At 33.3% G+C, this 24501-nt stretch overlaps 1 protein-coding gene across 1 annotated transcript in view; it reads left to right on the top strand.

The window, feature by feature from the left end:
* eepd1 (endonuclease/exonuclease/phosphatase family domain containing 1) overlaps positions 1 to 22670 on the top strand; it is a 56809-nt gene extending 34139 nt beyond the window's left edge. Inside the window, exons 3-7 of the mRNA XM_073822133.1 lie at positions 10989 to 11099; positions 15088 to 15222; positions 16767 to 16902; positions 17130 to 17324; positions 22172 to 22670. Of these exons, the coding sequence (XP_073678234.1) occupies positions 10989 to 11099; positions 15088 to 15222; positions 16767 to 16902; positions 17130 to 17324; positions 22172 to 22368 (774 nt within the window). The 3' untranslated portion in view covers positions 22369 to 22670. The remainder of the gene's footprint in view (positions 1 to 10988; positions 11100 to 15087; positions 15223 to 16766; positions 16903 to 17129; positions 17325 to 22171) is intronic.
* The last annotated feature ends 1831 nt before the right edge of the window (positions 22671 to 24501 follow it).

The raw sequence follows: 24501 nt of genomic DNA, 5'->3' as shown, positions 1-24501 counted from the left end.
GGTTAAATTGTGCTTTGTTGGTAGACTATAATGTCTACTAGAATGTTACAAATGTTCAGTGTTAAATATTTTAAATTGTTGTTTTGTAATAGATTTTTTTCTTTGAAAAGCTAAACAAAATTGTAAAAAGCAAATATTGGCTATTTAGTTTATGCAGTGGTGGAAAATACATTGGTAAAACTCAAAAAAACGTGTTCTGTAATTGGCCTTCGGCCCAGTGTGTAATTTTGTTCAGATTCGGCCAATAATTTTCATTTTGGTGCATCCCTACTACTTTAGTTACTTACATTTTCTTATTTTAAGTGCATTTTATATGTGCTCCAGCAAGAGATTCGTCAGTATTTTTGGTCTGTTTTCCTGGAAGAATCGTGATGTTGTAGATTGGATCGAGGCAGATCCGAATGTGAGCTTGAGTTCAGTTGTAAGAAACGTTCAGCATACGCGATAGTTTAATTTAAAAAGTAATAAAAGTAAATATACACTAGATTTTTAAATGTTTTTTAAAGAAGTCTCCTCTGCTCACCAAGCCTGCATTGATTTGATCCAAAGCACAGTAAAATTTTAGAATATTTTTACTATTTAAAATAACTGTTTCCTATTAGAATATATTAAAAATGTAATTTATTCCTGTGATTTCAAAGCTATAATTTCAACATCATTACTCCAGTCTTCAGTGTCACATGATCCTTCAGAAATCATTCTAATATACTGATTTGCTGCTCCAAAAAAATTTAATATTAATATTATAGAATTTTTTCAGGTTTCTTTGATGAATATAAAGTTAGAAAAACGGCATTTGTCTGAAATAAAAAGCTTTTGTAACATTAGAAATGTCTTTATCGTCACTTAATTTAAAGCATCCTTGCTAAATAATAGTATTAATTTCTATCATTTCTTTCCCCCCCAAAAAACTGACTCCATGCTTTTGAATGGTATAGTGTATGATGTTACAAAAGCTTTTTATTTCAGATAAATGTTAATCATTGGATATTTCTATTCACCAAAGAATCCTGAAAAAAATTTACTCAGCTGTTTTAAATATTGATATAATAAAAAAGATGTTTCCTAAGCATCAGATGAGCATATTAGAATGATTTCTGAAGGATCATGTGACACTGAAGACTAAAGTAATGATGCAGAAAATGCATCTTTAATCACAGGAATAAATTACATTTTAAAATATATTCAAATACAAAGCAGTTATTTTAAATAGTAAAACATATTTCAAAATGTACTTTGAATCAAATAAATGCAGGCCTGGTAAGCCGCCTTAAAAAAAAAAAAAAAAAGAAAAAAAATCTTACTGTCCAAAAACTTTTGGCTGGTTGTGCATTTATAAAATCGGGTGAATTGTCATTGCATGCTGATTTTATATGTGTAGGTCTGTTTATGTAGTCTAGAGTACACTGGCGTATAGATCTTGGACTCTTGGTCTGTTTGTTTATAGCTTGTCTTGGTTTCCATAGAGTTTGTGGTTTAGCTGTTTCTTAGCTATAAATGCATATTTCCAGCAAACTCCTCATGACCAAAGCGACTTCCCTCAGAACTGAGTCATCGGCTCAACTGTGAGTTTATTAGAGGGCACATTGGAGCTCTCGCTAACAAAGCCCTCGAAAGAACAGCACTCACGCTTCTGTCTTTCTCTTCATCTTACTCAGTCTTTCCGTTTGTGTGTGTTTCTCTCAGTTGGATCACAATAGTGCACTGCATGCTCTCATGGAAACTGTCAGTCAGCTGTGTAGTGAAGCTGAGCGTTCTTTGCATTTGCTTCATATCTGTTGTTGTAGATCTTTCTCTGTCTTTCTAAAGGGTTTGAAAACAGTATCGATCCTTGTATCCTGGTTGAGGTCGATATGTGGGTGGCATGAGGAACAAATGACTCAAGAGATGCCATAAATATTTTCATATTTAGACTGTTATTGCATTTTCTCACTGAGTAATATGTAAATATTATGATCCTAGTCTATAAATTGTTATCAGAAAACTTATACAAAATATCTACAAATATAACTGTGAATCACTCTCATGCATCCATGTTAGTTGATCCATATGTCAAAGGTTTTCTAGGTTATAAAGGTTATATATTTCATGCAGTACGTAAATGATTGGTATAAATAGTTAAATAAAACTCTAAAGAGCATTCGTTCATTTTATTGTATTATTTTATTGGTAACATTAGCTTATCTGCAGTACTGTTAATGTTCACAGTTCTTTACCCAAAAAAAAAAGATAAAAAACTTAAACTAAACTAACTGAAATAAGTTTGTTGCGAGTAAAAGCTAAATTTTTAAAGCACAATTTTTTTTACCAAAATAAAAATGTATATATTTAAAATATATTTAATTTAATTTTATTTTATTTTTAACATAAACAACTCTGCAGTACTGTTAATGTTCACTATTTTTACCAAAAAAAAAAAAAAAAAAACTTAAACTAAAGTAACTGAAATAAGTTTGTTGTGAGTACTAAAGCACTGGATGATAAAATCATTAAAACTGAAGTAAAATATAAAATATATTTAAATATTAAAAAATATATGTTATTTTATTTTTTAGCATTAGAATGCAGTATTGCTAATGTTCACTATTTAAAAAAAGTAATGTATTTTATTATATTTTATTTGTAACAACTTCTCTGCAGTACTGTTAATGTTAATATTCTTTATATATTTATATTTATTTGTTTAAATTATTTCATTTTATTTTATTTAACATCAGCCTAACCCTCTTCAGTACTGTTAATGTTCACTGGTTTTTTTACCTGTTACTCACTTTTTTTGTTTTTATTAAAAATGAGATGTATTTGATTTAAAAAAAAAAAACTTAAACTTAAAAAAAAGTCACCTTTGCAACTAACTGAACGAAGTTTGAGTACTAAAATCATTGACTAAAATTAATTAAAACGGAAATAAAACTAAATTAAAGATAAAGCTAATTTTAGCTAAAACTAATTAAAATGATCTAAAAAATAATTATTCTGAGATGAATAACAGCCAAACAAAATTTTGCATTAAAATACATATTATATATGAAAAAACTACTAATTTCATTAAATGTTTAGAATGACAAACTAAAAAAAATATTTCATTTTATTTTTATATTATTTTATATTTTATTTTAAGTTATTCTGTTTAATTTTATATTATTACTATTTATTTTATTTTATTATTATTTGTATTTTATTTTAAGTTATTTGATTTTATTATTATTTATTTTATATTTTATTTTAAGTTATTCCATTTAATTTAACTGTATTGCTATTTATTTTATTTTGTTTTATTATTTTCATTTTATATTAAGTTATTTGATTTTATTATTATTTTATTTCATATTTTATTTTAAGTTATTCCATTTTATTGCTATTTTATTTTATTACTATTTATTGTATTTTATTTTGTTTTATTATTTTCATTTTATTTTAAGTTATTCCATTTTATTACTGTTTATTGTGTTTTGTTTTGTTTTATTATTTTCATTTTATTTTAAGTTATTTTATTTTATTATTATTAAGTTATAACTTAGCTTCTCTTCAGTACTGTTAAAGTTCACAGTTTTTTTACAAAACAAAATAGATGTATTAAATGAAAAAATAAACCTTTTTTTATGTCACCTTTGGAACGAACCGAAATATGTTTGTTGTAAGTGAGTACTAAAGCATTAAATGAGCACTAATATCATTCAAACTGAAATAAAATAAAATTAAGGCTAAAACTAATTTCAGCTAAAACTAACTCAGATCAGAAGAAAAACGATTGAAATGAACTAGCCAATTCGAAATATTTATGAATACTACATTCTTTTTTATACTACATTTATATTTTGAAAATATATACATATTCATAAATAATACTATAATAACACTGTTTCTCTTGTGGATCTCACTTCAGGAATTTTACAAAATGTAGTTTTTCACCAATACTTTTGCTATTTAAACACATTTTATAGCTAGTACTGTTATTTATGCAATGGTCAGAGATGAAGAGTGACAGCTGCCAGTGTAAACAGTGATGTCCGTAATGGTTCATGTTCACTAGTGTTCATCATCCCCATCATAATGTGTGGGAATCCACTGGTTAATTGAGCGATAACCAAGCTCTCAGTGTAAATGAGATTGTACCTGCCTTAGCCAATCCATTGTCGAGCACAATGCCAAAGCCCTGTTTGGCGTCATCACCTGTCTTCAGTTACAGTAACTTCTGGACACCTGGCCCTCATTGTGCTATTTACAGATTTACTGGAAAACAAGTTCTCCAGAACCCGCACGACAAGATCCAGAGCAGACACATGTTTGGCACTTTTTTTAAAGGATTCGTTTTGGTTTGTTTTGACCTCAGTGGAGAGGTTTGTTGAGCCTACATTCCTCCGGCGCTCTTTACAGATCAGCTGATGATAGTGTTGTTTCTGTTGAAGCTCTGGCTCTGTCCCCTGGTACCCTGCAGGAAACTCTCCTGGTTAATTATAGAGCAGGACCGGGGGGGTCGGAGGTAATGGGAATGTCAGATGTACTTATCAGATTTCCCAGCTCCTGCGGACGCACTCGGCACGTACTCTTTGCTAGAATAATGCCAGGTTGGGTTTGCTAGAAGATTCGCAGATCGATTTGCAAACTTACCAAGGCTTTGGCTTCTTTGATGTGAGATGATCAAAATGTAAAACCCTCCATCAGAAAGCTGCTTCGAGTTTCTCCAGTAGGGAAATGTCCTTAAATTCTTTGAAAAGCACAAAGGAATGATTCAAAATCATTTGACTGATCATTTGATTGTTCAGCAACAATTGCAAATCTAAATCCTACTGAAAAGGTTAGTTCACACAAAAATGATAATTCTGTCGTCAATTAGTCAACCTCATGTTGTTTTAAACTTAAGGGGAGACACACAGTTTTTTCATGCACCTTTCAAGTTTAAGATTTTGGTGTTTCATAAAGTGTTTTTTCAGACTAGTGGAAAGAAAACACCCAAAAGACACTGTTAAGTGTTTCTTTTATAGCACTTCATCTATTTGTCAATAGATTTCCATTACAATACATATTTTTAAAGGCAGTTTTCTCCTACACCGAGCCATAAATCTCCACTTCAGTAGCACTTACACACACCAAACTACATTTTTATTCCTGTCTATATCCTGAAGGTTTTTACAGAGGGAATTGTACATATATAATTTTCTTGATTTTATACAACATTTTATTCCCCCAAAAGTGTTCAAAAAAATACATTGCATTTATCAATGTAATCAGTTACCTGGGTAAGTAAGGTGATAACTATTTGTTAATTTTTTTTTACTCTATTCACCTGCAGTGTCTCGCCTTAAAAACATATCGGGAGATAAAACAGATTTAATTTAGGTTCGCATATAAACATTATTTAATGCACATCAGAGCACATAGAGCTCATCAAATATGGTAAACCATGGTCAAACATGGTTGCTTTACTTGCAGGATGTATATATGTCAATAAAAGGCTACATTTAAATCTTATTTTATGAATAAGCCCATTTAATCCAAGTCTTCTGAACAGACATGATTGTTTTATGTTTTTTTTTAGGTTCTTTATGAAAATTCTAGGACAGAAATCTCACTGCTTGCATTAAACATATCTTTATTTGAGTTTTCGAAGATGAACAAAGCTTTTATGGATTTGTAACAACATGAGAGTCAGTAAATGTTGGCAGAATTTTCTTTTTTAAAACAATAAATTATTCCTGTACATATAAATCGATAGACCTGAAAATAAGAAGAATGGCACACAATTAGCCTGGAAAAATCCAGACCCTAATCTATTAAGATTAAGGGTCTGGGATCGAGCAATGAAAACTGCCTAACTCGAGGGGCAGCACCAAGCATGCATTTGAAACTCTAACTGCATGCAATTGGATAACGCCACGACCAATCACAACAATACAGGCATAGCTACCAGCAGAGCTAAATGATGTTTCATTAACAAAGTTCGGGAGAAGCGCGTCAGATGCTTAGCGTAAACATCACAAGTCAATCAGCGCCATAGGTTTAAATACAGCTGACTCACCTCAATTCACTCGATGGTTTATCAGTAACCCTCCACCACCCCATCTCATCACTCCGAGTTCTCGCTACTCCTATTGGGGGGTAACGTACTCTGGGTTCGGGCCACTCCCGAGCTCGGAGCCCTTCACCGGACAGCACGCCAAACATGCACTACTATTCTCCGGCTAATTATATGTAAGCGTGAACTCGTGAACTGATAGATTAAACTCTTGCCGTATCCAGTCGGCAAAACAGCAAAAACGTCCTTCTTGCAAAGGAACGATTCGAGTTTTCTGTTTTCTGTTCCTCTTTTATATGGAAAGCCAAGTCTAACTCGTTCATTGTAGCGGCCAAAGCCGTTTCAAACAACTTGTTGTTCATCTGTAGCGACAGCGATCTTTCAAAGTTTACTATATGATTCGGACGTCGCAGTGCTGTCATCATGAGCTTAGCTCGCCTCTGGCCCGCCTACATCAGATACACCGATTTGATTGGTTCCCACTATTGCTTACGTATTGCAGTAACCTGCATCATTGCTCGATGCCAGAGTGTCTTGCAGAGACAATTTAAATTGTGCTCTCGCGAGACCTCTGGATTTCCAGGGTAGCACACAATGGCAAGTGGAAGTACTTCTATTTGGTTATGAATTACTTGCTGGTTGGTTGCACCTAACTACCAGATATGAGGTGAATCACAAGGTACATTACAAACTTTTATTTGAAGCAAAAAATTATTTAAAAATCAAATAAAAGTCAAAGGTACAAGACTTAAGGCTTTAGCGAATAAAAGAACTACAGTCCCACAAAACATTGTTGATGACAATAACCAAAAAATGGTATTTCACAGTTGTTTATAATGTGATTTTAAACAATACATTTAAATGTATTAATTATAGAAGTAATATATTTTAGGTTTATTGTAAAATTTTGATAAATATGTATTAAGTATTTTGACAGGATAGCGAGACTGTGGTTTCCTTTGGCCTGATTTAGTTGTCGCAGCTCTCTGATTGGTGGAATTTTCTATAATGCTTAATGGGTAATTGTACTGTATTTTTTAAACACAAATCCAGCTGTTAAACATGATTATTTTAAAAATAAGATTAACCCTTAAGTGCATGACTGTTTTGCCAATCGGGTCTTTAGCAACTGGACATATATATCAAGCACGGATGGATCTCTGACTGCTGCAATAGTAAAAAACTCTCTTGATATTTTAAGAACCATTACAGAAGAATAAAAGAGCATATTTTGTTACCTCGAAGGGTTCAATTTGAGCATATGATTGTACCATCGCCATCATCCTCAGAGCGCACTTCCACAGTACATTAAGCATCTGGCTCATATTTGCGATCTCAACCATATTAGCAAAACTATTGTTTTTTCAATGACTTCAAAATAATTATTTTGATCACTGGCAGCTTATTCACCACATCAACCATCAAATGATAGTGTAAAATATACTTACACTATTACACACCTCGGGTCTAGCGACACTATACACTTTTTACAAAAAAATAATTATAAAATAGACATTTTTAAAAATATTTTATTATTTTTTTCTTGTTTCACTGTTCATAATGAATAGATTGAGGAATACTAAGAAAGCTGATGCCAAACTTAAAAAAAATGAAGGAGGGAGAGGGTAGTAAATGACGTCCCAGGTCGCTAAAGACCTGAGTTATGCATTATCCTCCAGGTATCCTCGACTAAAGATTTTTCTGGTTAACTAGTAGTCGTTAATTTTAAGTATTAGCCAACTTTTAGTTGCATGTTTGTTAATAAACCATATACAGTGGTGTGAAAATGTGTTGGCCCCCTTCCTGATTTTTATTTTTATTTTTGCAAGTTTGTCACACTTTAATGTTTCAGATCATCAAACTAACTTAAATATTAATCAAAGATAACACAGGTAAACACAACATGCAGTTTTTGAATGAAGTTTTTTATTATAAAGGGAAAACAAAATCTAAACCCACATGGCCCTGTGTGAAAAAGTGTTTGTCCCCTAAACTTAATGACTGGTTGGGCCACCCTTAGCAGCAACAACTGCAATCAAGCGTTTGCTATAACTTACAGTGAGTCTGTTACAGCGCTGTGCAGGAAATTTGGCCCACTTATTTTGGCAGAATTGTTGTAATTCAGCCACTTTGGAGGGTTTTAGATTTTGTTTTCCCTTTATAATAAAAACCTTCATTTAAAAACTGCATGTTGTGTTTACTTGTGTTATCTTTGATTAATATTTAAATTAGTTTGATGATCTGAAACATTAAAGTGTGACAAACATGCAAAAAAATAAAAAATCAGGAAGGGGGGCCAACACTTTTTCACACCACTGTACATCATAATAATGAGCCTTTAGTTGCCTACATAAGCACTCAAGTGCACGCAAAAAAGCTTGCCACAGTGCACCGGCAGATATAATAATTATGAATCTGTCAGGGAAAAACAGCTAGGAGACTGCATTAACGTTTTAATAATTTCATAAACCAGTGCTTTCTTTGTTTTAGGTTTAAGAGATGAAGTCGGTGACACTGGCTCGTCATCTTCGCAGTAATGCGCCTTTATGCATGTTTCATACGGAATACATAATTGGAGAATATTTGAATTGGTTCATTTGAAAGTGAACATTTCACTCTCTATAGATATATTTTTCATGTCTGTATGGGAAGTATACACAGAGTTTCCAAGTTTCACGCTCAAGTTCACAGAGACCGTGACGGCAGAAAGCGCATCATGTTTGCTTTCATTATTTTACAAAAGCGCAATGTTGGGTTGTTATTCTGAGTGCACATAAATAAATGTAGAGTCTTTACAGATTTAAAAGATTTACTACTTTTATCTGTATGACCAAAAATGACAGAGTATTTTAAGAGCCTGCCATCTGTAAGCTTACACACTTCCAAAAGACACTTAGCTCACATTTTTCTAGGTTAACATTAGATTGAGCAGCCATGTAAAGTTTCTACTACAAAGCCATATTTGAGTCAACAAGTAGAGGCTCAGTCGACCAAATTTTTATTAGTGGCTTAGTCGCAGAAAAAAAATCCGCAGAATGTGGCGAAGTCACGCAGTCTGTGACGGACCAATCGTTATTGGCTGGTCTATGTGGTAATATACAGTAGTCAACATTTGAAGTGGATCAAAAAAGTATGGGTATTCGTTTTTGTTTTAGGACAAATTATTCATCAAATTTGTCCTAAAACAAAAACGAATACCCATTCTTGTCTTAGGACAACTTTGATTAACTTTTTTGATCCACTTCAAATGTTGACTACTGTATATTACCACATAGACCAGCCAATAACGATTGGTCCGTCACAGACTGCGTGACTTCGCCACATTCTGCGGATTTTTTTTCTGCGACTAAGCCACTAATAAAAATTTGGTCAACTGAGCCTCTACTTGTTGACTATTAGGGGGCAGTCCTAAAAACACTAAATCTATATACTATCAAATAACAACCTTGTAGCTCACAGCAGGTCTGTTTCAAATTTATCAACAAATTAATTCCCGTTTGGAGAAAATTAATGGAGAATTCATTCTAAAGCCTGACAGTTGCACTCTATAATGGCAAATTTACATTGCAAAGGTGGCACAGACTATTTAATGCTGCTCAAATGTGGCATGAATGCATTTACAAAGCAATTATAACTATTAGTGGTGGGCCGTTATCGGCGTTAACGTGAGACTCTTATCGGGCGATAAAAAAAAATATCGCCGTTAATCTATTCTCAAAGTTGGGTTGGGTTATAATGAGTTATAATGTACTTTGATAATCCTGAAATAAAGACATTAAACTGTATGCAACAACTGAATTGACGCTTCTAAAAGCAACGCAGTTTAACCGAAGACTATGCACGCAGATATCCATGCCCGTGCGCGTCTGTGTATTGAACTGCAACGCGCACGTCGCGCAGCCTTTTACGCAGAAGTACATGCAGTGTAGGAATAGTTGGTTACACAAGTTTGTATAGTTAATTGTGTTGTAAATGCAATTGTCAAGCAGTTTGTGATGCATTTTGGAAACAAGGAGATGAGCCCCTGGTCTAATGCGCCACCTGGCTTGAGAAACCCCTTCTCAAAGACTTACTTTTAGTCATTATTTGGGTAGCACACATATTCTGAATGCCTTCGGCAGAATTCAAATTAGCCATTTTAATCTAGATTAATCTAGATTAATTCCAAGATTACAGTGAGATTAATCTAGATTAAAAAAAATTAATCTATGCCCACCACTAATAACTATACACTTTAATAATAGGATTTGAGGTGTGGCTGAACAGCCATAATTTAGCCTGGCTTTGCATCTTTACACTGAACTTTGAGGAGTCACAAAGCAACCTTAACTTGGCTATGTAAAGGCACCTTAAAGGGATCGTTCACACAAGAATGAAAATTCTGTCATTAATTATTCACCCTCAGGTTCTTTAGAACAAAAAATTCAGATATTTTTGATCAAATCTGAGAGCTTTCTGACCTGCATCGTTACTATAGTCCATGTGCGTGAAGATGAAGGCCTTACAGCTTTGGAACGACATGAGGATGAGGAGTAATTAATGACAAAATTTGCATTTTTGGGTGAACTATTCCTTTAAGATTAGCAGAAACCAATGTTTCTTATTTATTTGTATTAGGGGTGTCATTGAGGCCTATAGGAAGCACTGAATTACAGTTATACTGTGTTAAATCTTCTAAGAAAATCAAATGTAAGATTTTTGTGTGATAATATTTCATATTTTATTTGGCTTTTCTCCTTTGACCCAAGAAAAATGCATATGCAAATAACAAAGACTTCAATTTCAGGACGTTTTGCAGATATGTTGGATCATGAAAAAAATAATGCAAAATCAGACCGCATTTATTGACCTTTTTTTATTACTGCTTACAAGGGGAGTCCCCATAAGGAAGTGTAACTCTCATCCTCATTTTTTTTTTCATTATAATTTTTTTTACTGCTAATCAGCTGTACTTTGTGTTTGTTTGTGTCAGTTTTGTGCAGAGCTGAATCAGCCCACTCTCTGCAGCGTACGCAAGTGGAAGAGTGCCAGAGGCCTGTGGAAATGTGCCGTTTCAGAGAAACCCACCGGACAGTCCAGTAACGTAAGCTTAGTTCCCTCTAACACATATATACACAGTATACACACACATACAGTATATATACAAACTTAATGTTTAACTAGCAAATATCTGCTGCTACAGCACACTGAAAGTTAATAAAATACAGGGTTTAAGCTACACTTGCCTTTTAGGGACAAAGTTAGGATAGAACGTCGATCTCCGAATGTGCGGAGAGTAAAGATGGATAGCTCCTAAAGCATATTTCCATATAAATGCACGGCTAATTCGTTGTTTTGTCGCAAGTGAAAAACAATATTAACCTTCTAGTTGTAAAAAGAGCCTCATATAAGCCTAATATTTCGTCCTATGGAGTCCATTCACTCGCATTCGGAGATCGACACCTCTTGACTGGCAAGACGGCCGCGAGCGGAAACTCAAACAGTGAAAGTGAGATGTTCAAAACCTTTCTTTTTAGTAAACTCGGTGTACACAAACAATGTTCTCAATGCTCGAGTTCATGTGTAGAGACCCAGGCGATACTTCGAGCAAAGTTTCATGGTGTGTCGAGCCTTCTTAGTGTTGTAAAAATATCGATTGATGCGCTCAAAGTTATGCCCCTAGTACTCCCATTCACCGGCCATTGACCACAAAACGAAATCACGGTCAATCTCAAAAACGGCTCGTTTGTCGTAATTATGCTCTTAGATATAAGTTTGTCCTGTTTACAGTAAAAAAAAAAAAAACAGCCCAGGTTGCATTTTGGCAATAGTTATCCTTTAAAAATTTTTGTCTTTATTTTAGGTTTAGTAATTGTAGTGTTTAAAAAAACTAATTGCAAAAATTAGAAATGCATTTGTTTTTTTTTTCATAGAATATATATATTTCATAAAATAATATATATTAATAAGCACTATAATATATATATATATATATATTATAGTGCTTATTAATATATATTATTTTTATTTATTCACTTATATTTTTACATTTTCCAGTTTTTTTTAGTAATTTGTGCATTTATATGCATTTGTCTTTATTTTCGTTTTAATTAATTTAAGTCTAAAAATTTGGACATTTTTTTTTTTAATTCAGCTTTTTTTTTTACTTATTAAAACCGGTTGTAATAGTTTTATATATAAAAACAATTTTCAGAACATTGATGTATGGTTTGTTAGGATAGGACAATATGTTATATATTGGCTGAGATACAACTTTTTGAAAATCTGAAATCTGAGGGTGCAAAAAAATCTAAATATTGAGAAAAATCACCTTTAAAGTTGTCCAAATGAAGTTCTTAGCAATGCATATCACTAATCAAAAATTAAGTTTTGATATATTTATGATATGAAATATATAAAATATCTTCATGGAACATGATCTTTACTTAATATCCTAAAGATTTTTGCCATAAAAGAAAAATCGATCATTTTGATCCATACAGTGTATTTTTGGCTATTGCTACAAATATACCCGTGATACTTGAGACTGGTTTTGTGCTCCAGGGTCACAAATAAAGTCATAACACAATAGATCTCGAGCATCTCTGGATGTGTCTGGCCAAACTCAAGATGTTCTCTGGATAGTGCTGTTTACCCACACAGGAAACATGTGGCAGATATAAACTCCACTGAAACTACTTCATGTAGGATAAATGCAAGACATTTCGCAGGAGAATATAAAATCTGCTCTTCATCACAAAGCATTACTGTAAATATTATAAATCAAAGTGCTCTGGGATGTATTATTCCGGATATTTTCCTCTAGTTGAGTTATGTGTGATATCTGATTACCTCAATGTGCTTTCAGAGAAAGAAAGTGTCTGTAAGTCTTCTAATAATTCCAGTTCCTGTTTTTTGTTTGTGTTGACCGAATCCTGCTTCTCATTTCCACCTCAATGAGCACCATCACCATTCATTTTCAATACAAACTCTGTTAAACCCGCACCCGTTGACACTCTCAATAGAGATGTGTTGTGATGCACGCGAGCGATGTGTACTTTTCCCCTGATCTCTTATCTGCGCTTTCTCTGTGCATATAGATGGGACATCAGACACAAAGACATGTAAAAACCAAACTGACACACGAGGATCCTCTGGCCTTTAGCTAAACACGCACAGTCACATGAACAATTCACAATTCATACACTCACTATCTATGCAAATCTGCGGGATCCGTGTCTTGTTGTGCTGACGGGAAACACTTCACTTGTCTTGTCTGGCGGACACTGTTTTGAAGGGTATTGGAGCAAAAGTTATTGTATTTGTTGTAATTTACAACTATACTGTTTATTAAAGGAGAAGTTTGCTTAATTTATTCACCCTGTGTCATCCAAGATGTTCATGTCTTTCTTCTTCGAAAATAAATTTTTTGAGGAAAACATTCCAGGATTTTCCTGGGTTCTAGGGAATAAAAAAATATACAGGTTTGAAGGAAAATGAAGAAAGAATTTTTTAGAATTGAATGAATCAAGTACAGTGGTATAATTTTTATATGAAAATTATATATATTTATATAATTTATATATAAAAATATTTATATATAAAACTAAAGCAACTTGTTTTAGTTAGTTAAAATTAAGCTGAAATGTAAAAAAAAAAATGAATAGAGCTAAAATAAAGATTCAAAAGCTAAACGTAACAACAAATAAAAATGACAAATGCACATAACACAATTACTAGAACTACAATTAAAATGAGAACTGAAAATTTAAAAATAAATTCAATTTAAAGAATTTAATTCTTAATGATAAATACGGAAATAATTAAATAAGGGAAAAAAGACATGAACATCTAGGATGACATCGGGATGAGTAAATTATTTTATATATTATATTTTTTTTATTTAATATTTTAGCTTTTATTTTTGATATTTTCAGTTCTCATTTTAATTTTAAACATTTAAATTGTAATATTACTTCACAATATTACTGTTTTTTTTACTGATTTTTTTTTCTTTCTGAATTTACATTAAATAAATGTAGCCTTGGAGAGCATAAGACACTTCTTTAGAAAATATTTTAAAATCTTACTGAGCCCAAACTTAAAGTAAATATAATCTCTTATAACTATTTTAGTATGGTTATTCACTATTATAGTACTTATTAATATTTAGAATTCACTTTTATTTGTACATTTTTTGTTATTTTAATTGTAGTTTTGGTAATTTTGTTATGTGCATTTGTCATTTTTAATTAGATTTTCTTTTATCTCTTAAATGATCTTTATTTTAGTTGTATTAATTTCAGTGTAAAAAAACGAATTGCTAATGCAAAAAAAAATTAATAGCTTTATTACAATGTTTTGATATCTATCTGTTTTTTATCTAATCTTTATATTTTTTATTTCAGCTTTATTTTAACTAATTAAAATGTTATAAGTTTTATATATAAAAATAACTTTCATAAAAAAATAGTAATAATAGTTTTTATATAATGACACTGTACTTGATTGATTAAAATTCTTTCTTCAAACCTGTATCTTTTTTTTTATTCCCTAGAACCCAGGAAATATTTAATGTCTTCAAGAATACAAGATAATGTCTTGAATGTACTTTTTCATACTTGTGTTCTCAGGGGAGGCTTGTTCAAACCAAGAATGATAATTATAACAATAAAGATAAAAAAAAAATCATTCTGAGTTAACACCACAACTGAACAATAATGACACAGATGATAGGGATCACTTTTAAACTGATTTGTTCCATGAAAATATTGATAGCCAATCAGAATCCATCCTGACTTTAAAGGGATAGTTCACCCAAAAATGAAAATTCTGTCATTAATTACTCACCCTCATGTCGTTCCAAACCTGTAAGACCTTCGTTCATCTTCACAACACAAATTCAGATATTTTTAATTAAATCTGAGAGCTTTCTGACCCTGCATGGACACAACTAAATGTGCAAAAGTTGTCCAGGATCCTTATATGGTGCTCTAATGTGCTATTTCTGTTGTATAGTAGGATGGTTGTTGGGTTATAAATGTTATTTGTCAGATTCTGGTCACTATTGAGACTGTATTGTAATTCTGTAGGTTGCTGAGTACTCTGGTTTCCTGTGGGACTGCTCTTCTGGGATCGAAATGAAGGATGCCACTGTCTTGGAAAATTCTGCCACTAATGGGAATGGGAAACATCCTCACCCTCAGCCGTACCTGGGACATTTTTATGTAAGTAAACCTGCAATACAGCTCTTTATGTGGTATTGATGCCAAGCGATTTGTTTCATGGTAACCCTCAGATGGTTTATTTGAGCTGTTTAAGTTACCCAAACACTACTGTTGAAACATTTGGAGTCATTTATTTAAAGGAATTGGTCATTTTATGTATCAAGGATTCATTAAACTGATAAAAACAGACAGTGAACTTGAACTTTCTATTCATAAAGAATGAAAAAATGTTGCCACAAAAATAAGGAATGTTTTTAATATTGATAATAATACAGTTGAGGTCAAAAGTTTACATCCCCCATGCAGAATCTGCAAAATGTTAATTATATTACCAAAATAAGAGGGATCATGCAAAATGTGTGTTCATTCTTTTATTTAGTACCTGAATAAGATATTTCTTAATTCTTTATACTGTGTTGTTACCTGAATGTTCCACAGCTGTTTTTTGTTTAGTGATGGTTGTTCGTGAGTCCCTTGTTTGTCCTGAACAGTTAAACTGCTCGTTGTTCTTCAGAAAAATCCTTTAGTTCCCACAAATTCTTTGGTTTCTCCAGCATTTTTGTGTATTTGAACCCTTTCCAACAATGACTATATGATTTTAAGATCCCTCTTTTTACACTGAGGACAACTATTACAGAAGTTGCAAACGCTCACTGATGCTCCAGAAGGGCTTAATCAGGGTTAATTGAACTTATTTTGTCTTCTGTATTTTCTTAAGGGCATTACTAAATGGAACAAATATGATATTTAGGCAAAATAAGAAAAATTTACACATCCTCATTCTGTTCAAAAGTTTTCAACCCCCGGCTCTTAAAGCATGTTTTTTTTCTTCTGAAGCATCAGTGAGCGTTTAAACCTCTGTAATAGTTGCATATGAGTCCCTCAGTTGTCCTCAGTGTGAAAAGATGGATCTCAAAATCAAACAGTCATTGTTGGAAAGGGTTCAAATACACAAAAGGCTGGAAAACCAAAAAAATTGTGGGACCTGAAGGATTTTTCTGAAGAACAGCAGTTTAACTGTTCAGGACAAACAAGGGAATCATTTTTACAAATTCAGCTATTATTTTCTCTTGTGGACTGTATGTAAACATCTTTTATGTGAAATATTGTATTCAGATATTCATGCATTTTGTATGATCCCTTATTTTGGTAAAATAATCAACATTTTGCAGATTCTAAACTTTTGACATCAACTGTAATAAATCAGCATATTAGAATGATTTCTGAAGGATCATGTGACACTGAAGATGCTGAAAATTCAGCTTTGACTGGAATATTTTGTAAAAAATATTCACATAAAAACAGCCATTTTCATTTTTAATAATAATACAAAATTTTACTTTATTTTTAATTAAATGAATGCAGCCTTGGTGAGCAAAAGAGACTTCTATGAAAAGCATTTCATCATACGTGTAATTAAATATACTGTCTCTTATCTCAGCTAATTGTTTAACTGATAATGTGTTTACATACATTATCTTGATAATTCAATTCATAATTGATCATTCAAATGACAAATCTCACTCATTCCTCTCTATAACCAGATTGGATCGTCTGAGCTCACGCTGGTCAATTTGCACCTGACGGCAACGGCGTCGCCTCCAGAGCAGAAGAGAAAAAGCATGTGTGATGAGCTCAAGGCTCAGCGACTGAGTGCTGGTATCCAGGAAACTCTCAAAGGTCTGTTCCAACATGACACTTCGTGCATCATCAATGCAGGACTCACTCTTATCTGTTCTGTGTCAGCAAGCTGCATGCTGCTATCAGGTGCAAGCGTGCTCTTTATGGTCATGTTTGTGTTGTATATTGACTGATACTGTGTGTTCTAGTGCAGGGACGGAAATTAAGTAACACCGGAAATGAATACAACACCCCTCATGATTTATGTGTTGGTGTTGCTGATGCAGGTGAGAGAGAGCTGCTGGTGCTGGGACACTTTGGCATGGGTCCCGACAGCCCTGAGATGGAGTGCCTGAGGAAGGAAAAACTATCCACCCTCCTCGCGCCATCCGTCTTTACGAACATCAGCACCCGAACACCGCAGGGCTCCCGCTGTCTGGACAACATCTGGACCAGTCGCTCCCTCAAAAAGATCTACACAGGTGGGTGGTTTAGAATTTAATACACTAATTGTGTAGAAACACCTGGGAACATTAAGATTGTTGTGATATTTTTGAAAGAAGACTTGTGTGCTCACCAAGACTTTATTTACTTAATCAATAATACAGTAAAATTTTGAAATATTATTACAATTTAAAATTGTTGTCATATATTTAGGGGTTCAAGCAGGCCCGGATTGGCTAATCGGGAGGACCGGGAGAATTCCCGGTGGGCCGGTCCGTTTTTTTGGCCGCGAGGGCCGGTGTCCCTAGCTGCCTGCACTCACAGCAGTCGCCAGGGGCTGACTGTCCATCGGGAGAATTTTTGGCCCGCTACCCTCCAATTTTTATTATTATTATTTAATATTGTTGTTGTTGTTTTTGTTGCCGGCCTAATGTACTAAAGTGGTTATTTCAGAATTAGCCATTCAATAATAAAACTCTAGTAAATCATAAATCGGTTAGTCTTGACTGGCACGCGTTTCGTCTCGCGTGCGCTCCGCGCATCCGCGCGTCCGCCGTCCGCCAAAACGACGCGAGACTGAAGTAGAAGTGCCCAGGTGGAGCAGAGAGACAAATCTGTCCTGTTTAGGACCTAAAGCGCAGGTCTGTTACATCTGTAAACAGACTATTGTAGTTTTGTCTTTGTTTACTTAAGTATTGAACTGCTAACAAATGTTAATCTATAAAAAATATCGTTTTAAAACAGGTTTAGGGAGCTACCCTTATAAAAATTAACTGTGGTTTTACAAAACATGTTTACTATAGGTATACAATAATTATACAATATACAATGGTTTTGCTACACTATACTTTCACCATGGTATAAAATTATGATTATACTAATGGGAATCAATCCTAAAAAAAACCCCAAAAAAAGCATGGTTACTATGTTTACCATAGGTTCAATAATATCATGGTTAATTTTCCTTAGGGCCAAACATGACCCATGATAATGCAAAACATGTTTAGTTTTAAGATTTTTTAATAAAGATATATTCAAGATGTAGCTAATTTTTGTTGTTTTAATTTTAACATTACGACAATAACACATGGTCCTAATGTAGTGGCCCTCTTTTTTCTGTTGCCCTTTTTTCTATCAAATGTTTTAGTACTAATCATAAATTATATATAATTTTGAAAGCTTAGAAGCTCAAGAACCATCCTGGTGGCTGTCTCCTCCCCCTTAGCAGCAATGTCAAGTGTCATTTTACAAAATCACAACTTTTTACAATCTTGACAAAAACATGTCTTTAAAAAGGTCTCAGTATTTCTGCAATAATCTGCTGATTGTCTTCTTTAAAAAAGACCAACCTTAGATCTGCACTGTATAGGTGGTTGTAAAGGTCGAGATGTGTTTATGAAAAAAGCGACACAAGATACAAGAAAATTTGTTTAAAAAGTAAACACACATGAGAGACAGAGAGATTAAAAGAGATTAAAAGGCAAATTGGAAGTTCAAGAGATAGCATTTAATTATTTTACCCAGTTGATTTCAACTTTTCTTTATGTGATGATGAAAAATATTGTTGTCCAGGGTTTCAAATTTTGGTGTGGGATGGCCTGGATAAGTGTGAGATTTCCCGGCCTGAAATTTTGTCTCAGTCCGCCCCTGGTTAACGTCAAGCTAGTTAGGAGCAGTGCAAAACAACGATGTCTGCAAATCACCGTTCATGTTTATGTATCAAACCTTTTCTTGTACTGTTGCTCTTCAGCAGCAGCAGCCTCTAGTCCAGTTTGCTGCTAAGAGTGAAGAGCCAGGCCCCGTAACATTAACAAGCACCAGTCATGAGCCCAACACACTAGAATGGGCAGGTAGGACAGTGCAATACTTGTTCTATTCTTTATTTGTGTTTAAGGACTGAACAATTTTGCACAGAATATATATTCAGATATTGCAGAAAAGGACATTGTGATGTTTAAAAGAATAGTGTTAGACATTTACCCTTTAATGTTCTCATTTATGAAAAATATTTGAACTTATAAAGCAGCGGTTTACTTGAAAAAGACATGATAGTGTCATTAGAAAGTTTAATACATTTTCTTTTAATCTTTATTTTATACATATAGCTTAATATACATTTGTATTTATTTGATATTTTTTCATTTCAAGGTTTGGATATTTATGAGCATTAATTCTAACAGAAAATAGATACTGATACTGTTAAACATTATATTGTGTTAACTGTTCAAATAAATCTTCACTGTGAAGCAACACTTAGGCTACTGTATTTGCACTGAATTGGAAATGACGTCATTTTAATATAGTCAGTCGTGAACTAAAGTGGGCCGGTCTAAGGCTTGAAACTCCAGGGCTGAAAAGGAGTCCCACTCCGGCCCTGGGTTCAAGCTTGTAGCACTGAAACCCTGTTGTAATTGTTAGAATGGCCAAGGATCAGCAAATTTCACGTAAAACTGATCGTGAAGACCAAACCGTAAGTCGTAGAGACTTGAAACTTGGAGGGATGGTAGTACTCACACCACCAACAACGTCACCAATGCACACCCCAATCGGCCCAACGGGGGCGCTACAGCGATCAAAAGTACGAAATCACTCATAACTCCTAAACTGTCAGTCGCAGGCTCAAGTGTCTTATTGTATTAAGGATTTTTTGAAAATCCTACTTTTGCGAAGTAGTCCTAGTTTTTTTCGCCCGATCAGAACCAGCAGTGCAGAAAGATTCTCTGGAGAGTGAATATCCATAATTATCAAAAAAAAAGTTGAACTTTTGACTCACCGTCGCAAAGGGACGCCAAAACTTTTTAAAGGGGCAGGGCCACTTTTAGTAAAATGCCTATAACTTCTGAAGGGAATGAGATATCTTCTCCAAACTCAGAATAATTTTGTAAGAGCTTGATTAGATTAGATTAGATTCAACTTTATTGTCATTACACATGTACAAGTACAAGGCAACGAAATGCAGTTTAGGTCTAATCAGGAGTGCAATAAGCAGCAAGTGCAGGATATTATTTTAAGGTATAAGTTATAAGTGCACTTATAGGAGATATGTGCAGGGGGAGACTATGGATAATGTTTACAAATGAATGTACTGTGAGCATAATTTATAGGTGCTATTAACTATAATTAGAAATGTACAAATAGATGAACATGTTATACAGGTTGCTATTAACCAAAATCAGGAATTTGCAGATAGATATGAACATTAATCTGAGGTCACAGGAAAAAAATCTTGGAGCTTGGCTAATTGGTGGTGCTATAAGAGGAAAAAAACATAAAAAATGGCTATATCTACACAACCAGTTGTCCTATCAACATGAAAATCACTGTGCACGGTCTTGGTCCGAAGTGCCACAAGTGTCTACAAGGACATTTGAGCATCTCAAGGAACATGGCTGCCATAGGCCGACAAAGTTTGAGCACCTATTAGACATGGTTAACAGAGGCCAATCGGAATAAAACTCGTTGGGCCTGTTTGACTCACAGCCTCAAAAATCGGAGAGAAATTTGAAGGAAATCAGCCACTGGGGGGCAATAATGCATTATTCAAGAGTGTCAATGACTGAACGTTGCGTGTTTTTTTGCACATACGCATAATATTTGTATCAAACGATAGAGCTTCTCATTCTGGACAACTTTGCCTCTAGAACCAATGCTGTCAGTCAAATTGTGTGTTAAATGATTGAGATGATGTGAAAAACCTACTTTTGCAAACTAGTTTCAGCGTTTCTGCTCAATCTGTAAAAAAAAAAAACACTGCAGTACAACTCTCTGGACTCTCTAGGTCAATAATACCTAGAGATAAAAATGTTGAAATGTATCCCTTGGGAAGCTGTAACGGGTCGTTTAGAAAAGGGGCCTGTTCAGATTTAACCCAAATCTTATAAAGCCTAAATGAAAGCTCAAAACTTCACGAAACCTGCTGAGCACATGCAACAGATCCTAAACAAGCATGCAAAGATTTAAGATGAACAGACCACAGCTGGCGTTATAACAGTCATAAATGTTACAGAACATAATATTTCTGTGATTAATACCTGGATTTGCCAAAAATGCCTTTTTTAATCATTGCTTTAGGTGGATGAATTAGGCTTGCTAAATGTCTTTTTTCATATGAGCTTAAACGCCTTAAAGCACTTGAACTGGTAATCGCTGCTTGCAGCTTTATTCTAACATGTAATTTATTCTTGTGATCAAAGCAAAATTTTCAGCATCATTACTCCAGTCTTCAAGTGTCACATGATCCTTCATAAATGATTCTAATGTTCTGATTGGCTGCTCAAGAAACATTTATTATTATTATTATTATTATTATTATCAGTGTTAAAAACAGTTGTGCTGCTTCATATATTTGTGGAAACTAATACACTATCACTTAAAAGTTTGAAGTTAAGTTGTCATTAAGACATTTAATACTACTGCTAATAATAATAAGGGTGCTTAATGTGATCAAAAATGACAGTTAAGGCATTTTTAATGTTACAAAAGATTTCTATTTTTAATAAATATTTATTTCATCAAAGATCCTGAAATAAAGTATGAAGCAGCACAACTGTTTTCAACATGGATAGTAAGAAACGATTATTGAGCAGAAAATCAGCATATTAGAATGATTTCTGAAGGATCATGTGACTCTAAAGACTGGAGTAATGATGCTGAAAATTCAGCATTGCATCACAGAAATAGATTGCATATTAAAGTAAATTACAATAGAAAACAGTTATTTTGAATAGTAAAAATATTTCACAATATTAACATACTTTTGATCTAATAAATAAAGCCTTGGTAAAAAAAATAAAAAAATAAGAGACTTTTACTACTCCTAATAATTCCAAGCTTTATGGCCAGCACTGTTGCTTATATCTGCATGTGTTTGTTCTGCCCCCTTCAGGTCATTGCTGGGTAGTGCGTGAAGGCCTGACCAATCCCTGGATTCCTGACAACTGGTCGTGGGGCGGGGTGGCATCCGAACACTGTCCTATCGTGGCCGAGTTCTTCGTGGACGTCATGCTGAAGGAGCACCTGTGCAATGGGAACCGAGTGGCGGTGGTGGAGAGAGGAGACACTATGTCCAAACACGAGCGATGACCTTTGACCTTTTGCATGGTCACCGTGGAAAAGGTCACACATGTCTGGACTGACCCAATGCACAATGACTGTCTGAATACAGATGAAGAGAGCGAGAAGCGCACCGTGATTGCCTTGGTTTTGTCTGTTCAGTGTACAGTAGAGATTCTATAGCAAGAAATAGATGATTTTAATATAATAGAGCAATATAATGACAGATATATTTAAACACAGATTTATCAAACATGTAAATACAATGAAGTGAAATGAAGAAACAAATGACGTGTGCCAAAACTTTTTAAACAATAAATGAATATTTACAACCTGAGTGATTTATTTATTTGATTTTTTTTTTTAAAGAAATTAATACTTTTATTAAGTAAGGATGCATTAAATTGATCAGAAGTGACAGTAAAGACATTTATAATAATATGTGACCCTGGACCACAAAAAAAAAAAATATGAAAACTGAATAAATAAGCTTTCATTGATGTATGGTTTGTTAGGATAGGACAATATTTGATGGAGATCTGGAAAATCTGAAATCTGAGGGTGCAAAAAATCAAAATATTGAGAAAATCACCTTTAAAGTTGTCCAAATGAAGTTCTTAGCAATGCATATCACTAATCAAAAATTAAGTTTTGATAAATTTACAGTATGAAATTTACAAAATATCTTCATGGAACATATCTTCACTTAATATCCTAATGATTTCTGGCATATATAAGTTTATATCTTGTAGTTACGATTTTTTAACTCACAATTGTGAGTTTATATCACAATTCTGTGAAAAAAGTCAGAATTAAAAGTTAATATTTCTAAATTTTGACTTTATAACTGGCAATTGTGAGTTTATATCACAGTTCTGTGAAAAAATCTGAATTACAGGTTTATATCTCTAAATTCTGACTTTATAACTCACAGTTGCAAGTTTATATCACAATTCTGATGTAATTTCACAGAATAACAAGTTTATATCTTGAAATTACAACTTTGTAACTTGCAATTGTGAGTTTATATCTCACAATAATGTGAAAAAGTCAGAATTATAAGTTTATATCTCTAAATTCAGAATTTATAACTTGCAATTGCAAGTTTATTCTAAATTCTGAGGAAAAAAGTCAGAATTGCGATTTTATATCACAATTCTGACGTAATTTCTCAGAATTGCAAGTTTATATCTTAAAATTATGACTTTATAACTCACAATTGTGAGTTTATATCACAATTCTGTGAACAAAAAGTCAGAATTACAAGTTAATATTTCTAAATTTTGACTTTATAACTCGCAATTGCGAGTTTATATCACAATTCTGACGTAATTTCTCAGAATTGCAAGTTTATATCTTAAAATTATGACTTTATAACTCACAATTGTGAGTTTATATCACAATTCTGATGTAATTTCACAGAATTACAAGTTTATATCTTGAAATTACAACTTTATAACTTGCAGTTGTGAGTTTATATCTCACAATAATGTGAAAAAAGTCAGAATTACAAGTTTTTATCTCTAAATTTTGACTTTATACCTGGCAATTGTGAGTTTATATCACGCAATTTTGACTTTATAACTTAGAATTGTGAGTTTATTCTGAATTCTGAGGAAAAAAGTCAGAATTGTGATTTCATTTCTCAAATTTGCAAGTATATATTTCGCTATGACTTTATTGCTCGCAATTGCATGTATCTTACAACTCTGTGAAAAAATTCTGATTTGTGAGAAGTCGCAATAAATTTAAAAAAAAAAATTTTGTGGTGGTAACGGGCTTCCATAGATATGCATTTACTAATTGGTTTACAAAAAATATGTAATAAAAATAGGTCCACACTAAAAATAGTCCCAGTGAAATCAGTCAGAGCACAATCATGTGGTGTGTCTGATCAACACACAGTAAAGGTGTTCCTGAATGCAATTACAATGAAATGTTGTTTAGTCAGTGTTAAACAAGGAATAGATCTCGCAATAAACTGTAAAACAATAATCAGGCCGTTGACACCCTATGCAGTCATTTGCAATAATGCCTAAAGGACATTAGCTCTATTGTTTACAATACATTATGTATTTTAACAGTTTTGTTAAATAAAACCATATGACTACTTGCTTTTGATTCTTTATTTGAACTAGGGGTGGAACGGTACATGTATTCGTT

The sequence above is a fragment of the Garra rufa genome, chromosome 17, assembly GCF_049309525.1.
Source record: "Garra rufa chromosome 17, GarRuf1.0, whole genome shotgun sequence".
NCBI classification, from domain to species: domain Eukaryota; kingdom Metazoa; phylum Chordata; class Actinopteri; order Cypriniformes; family Cyprinidae; genus Garra; species Garra rufa.
Note: the sequence above shows the minus strand (reverse complement) of the source record. Positions and strands in the feature narration are given on the sequence as shown.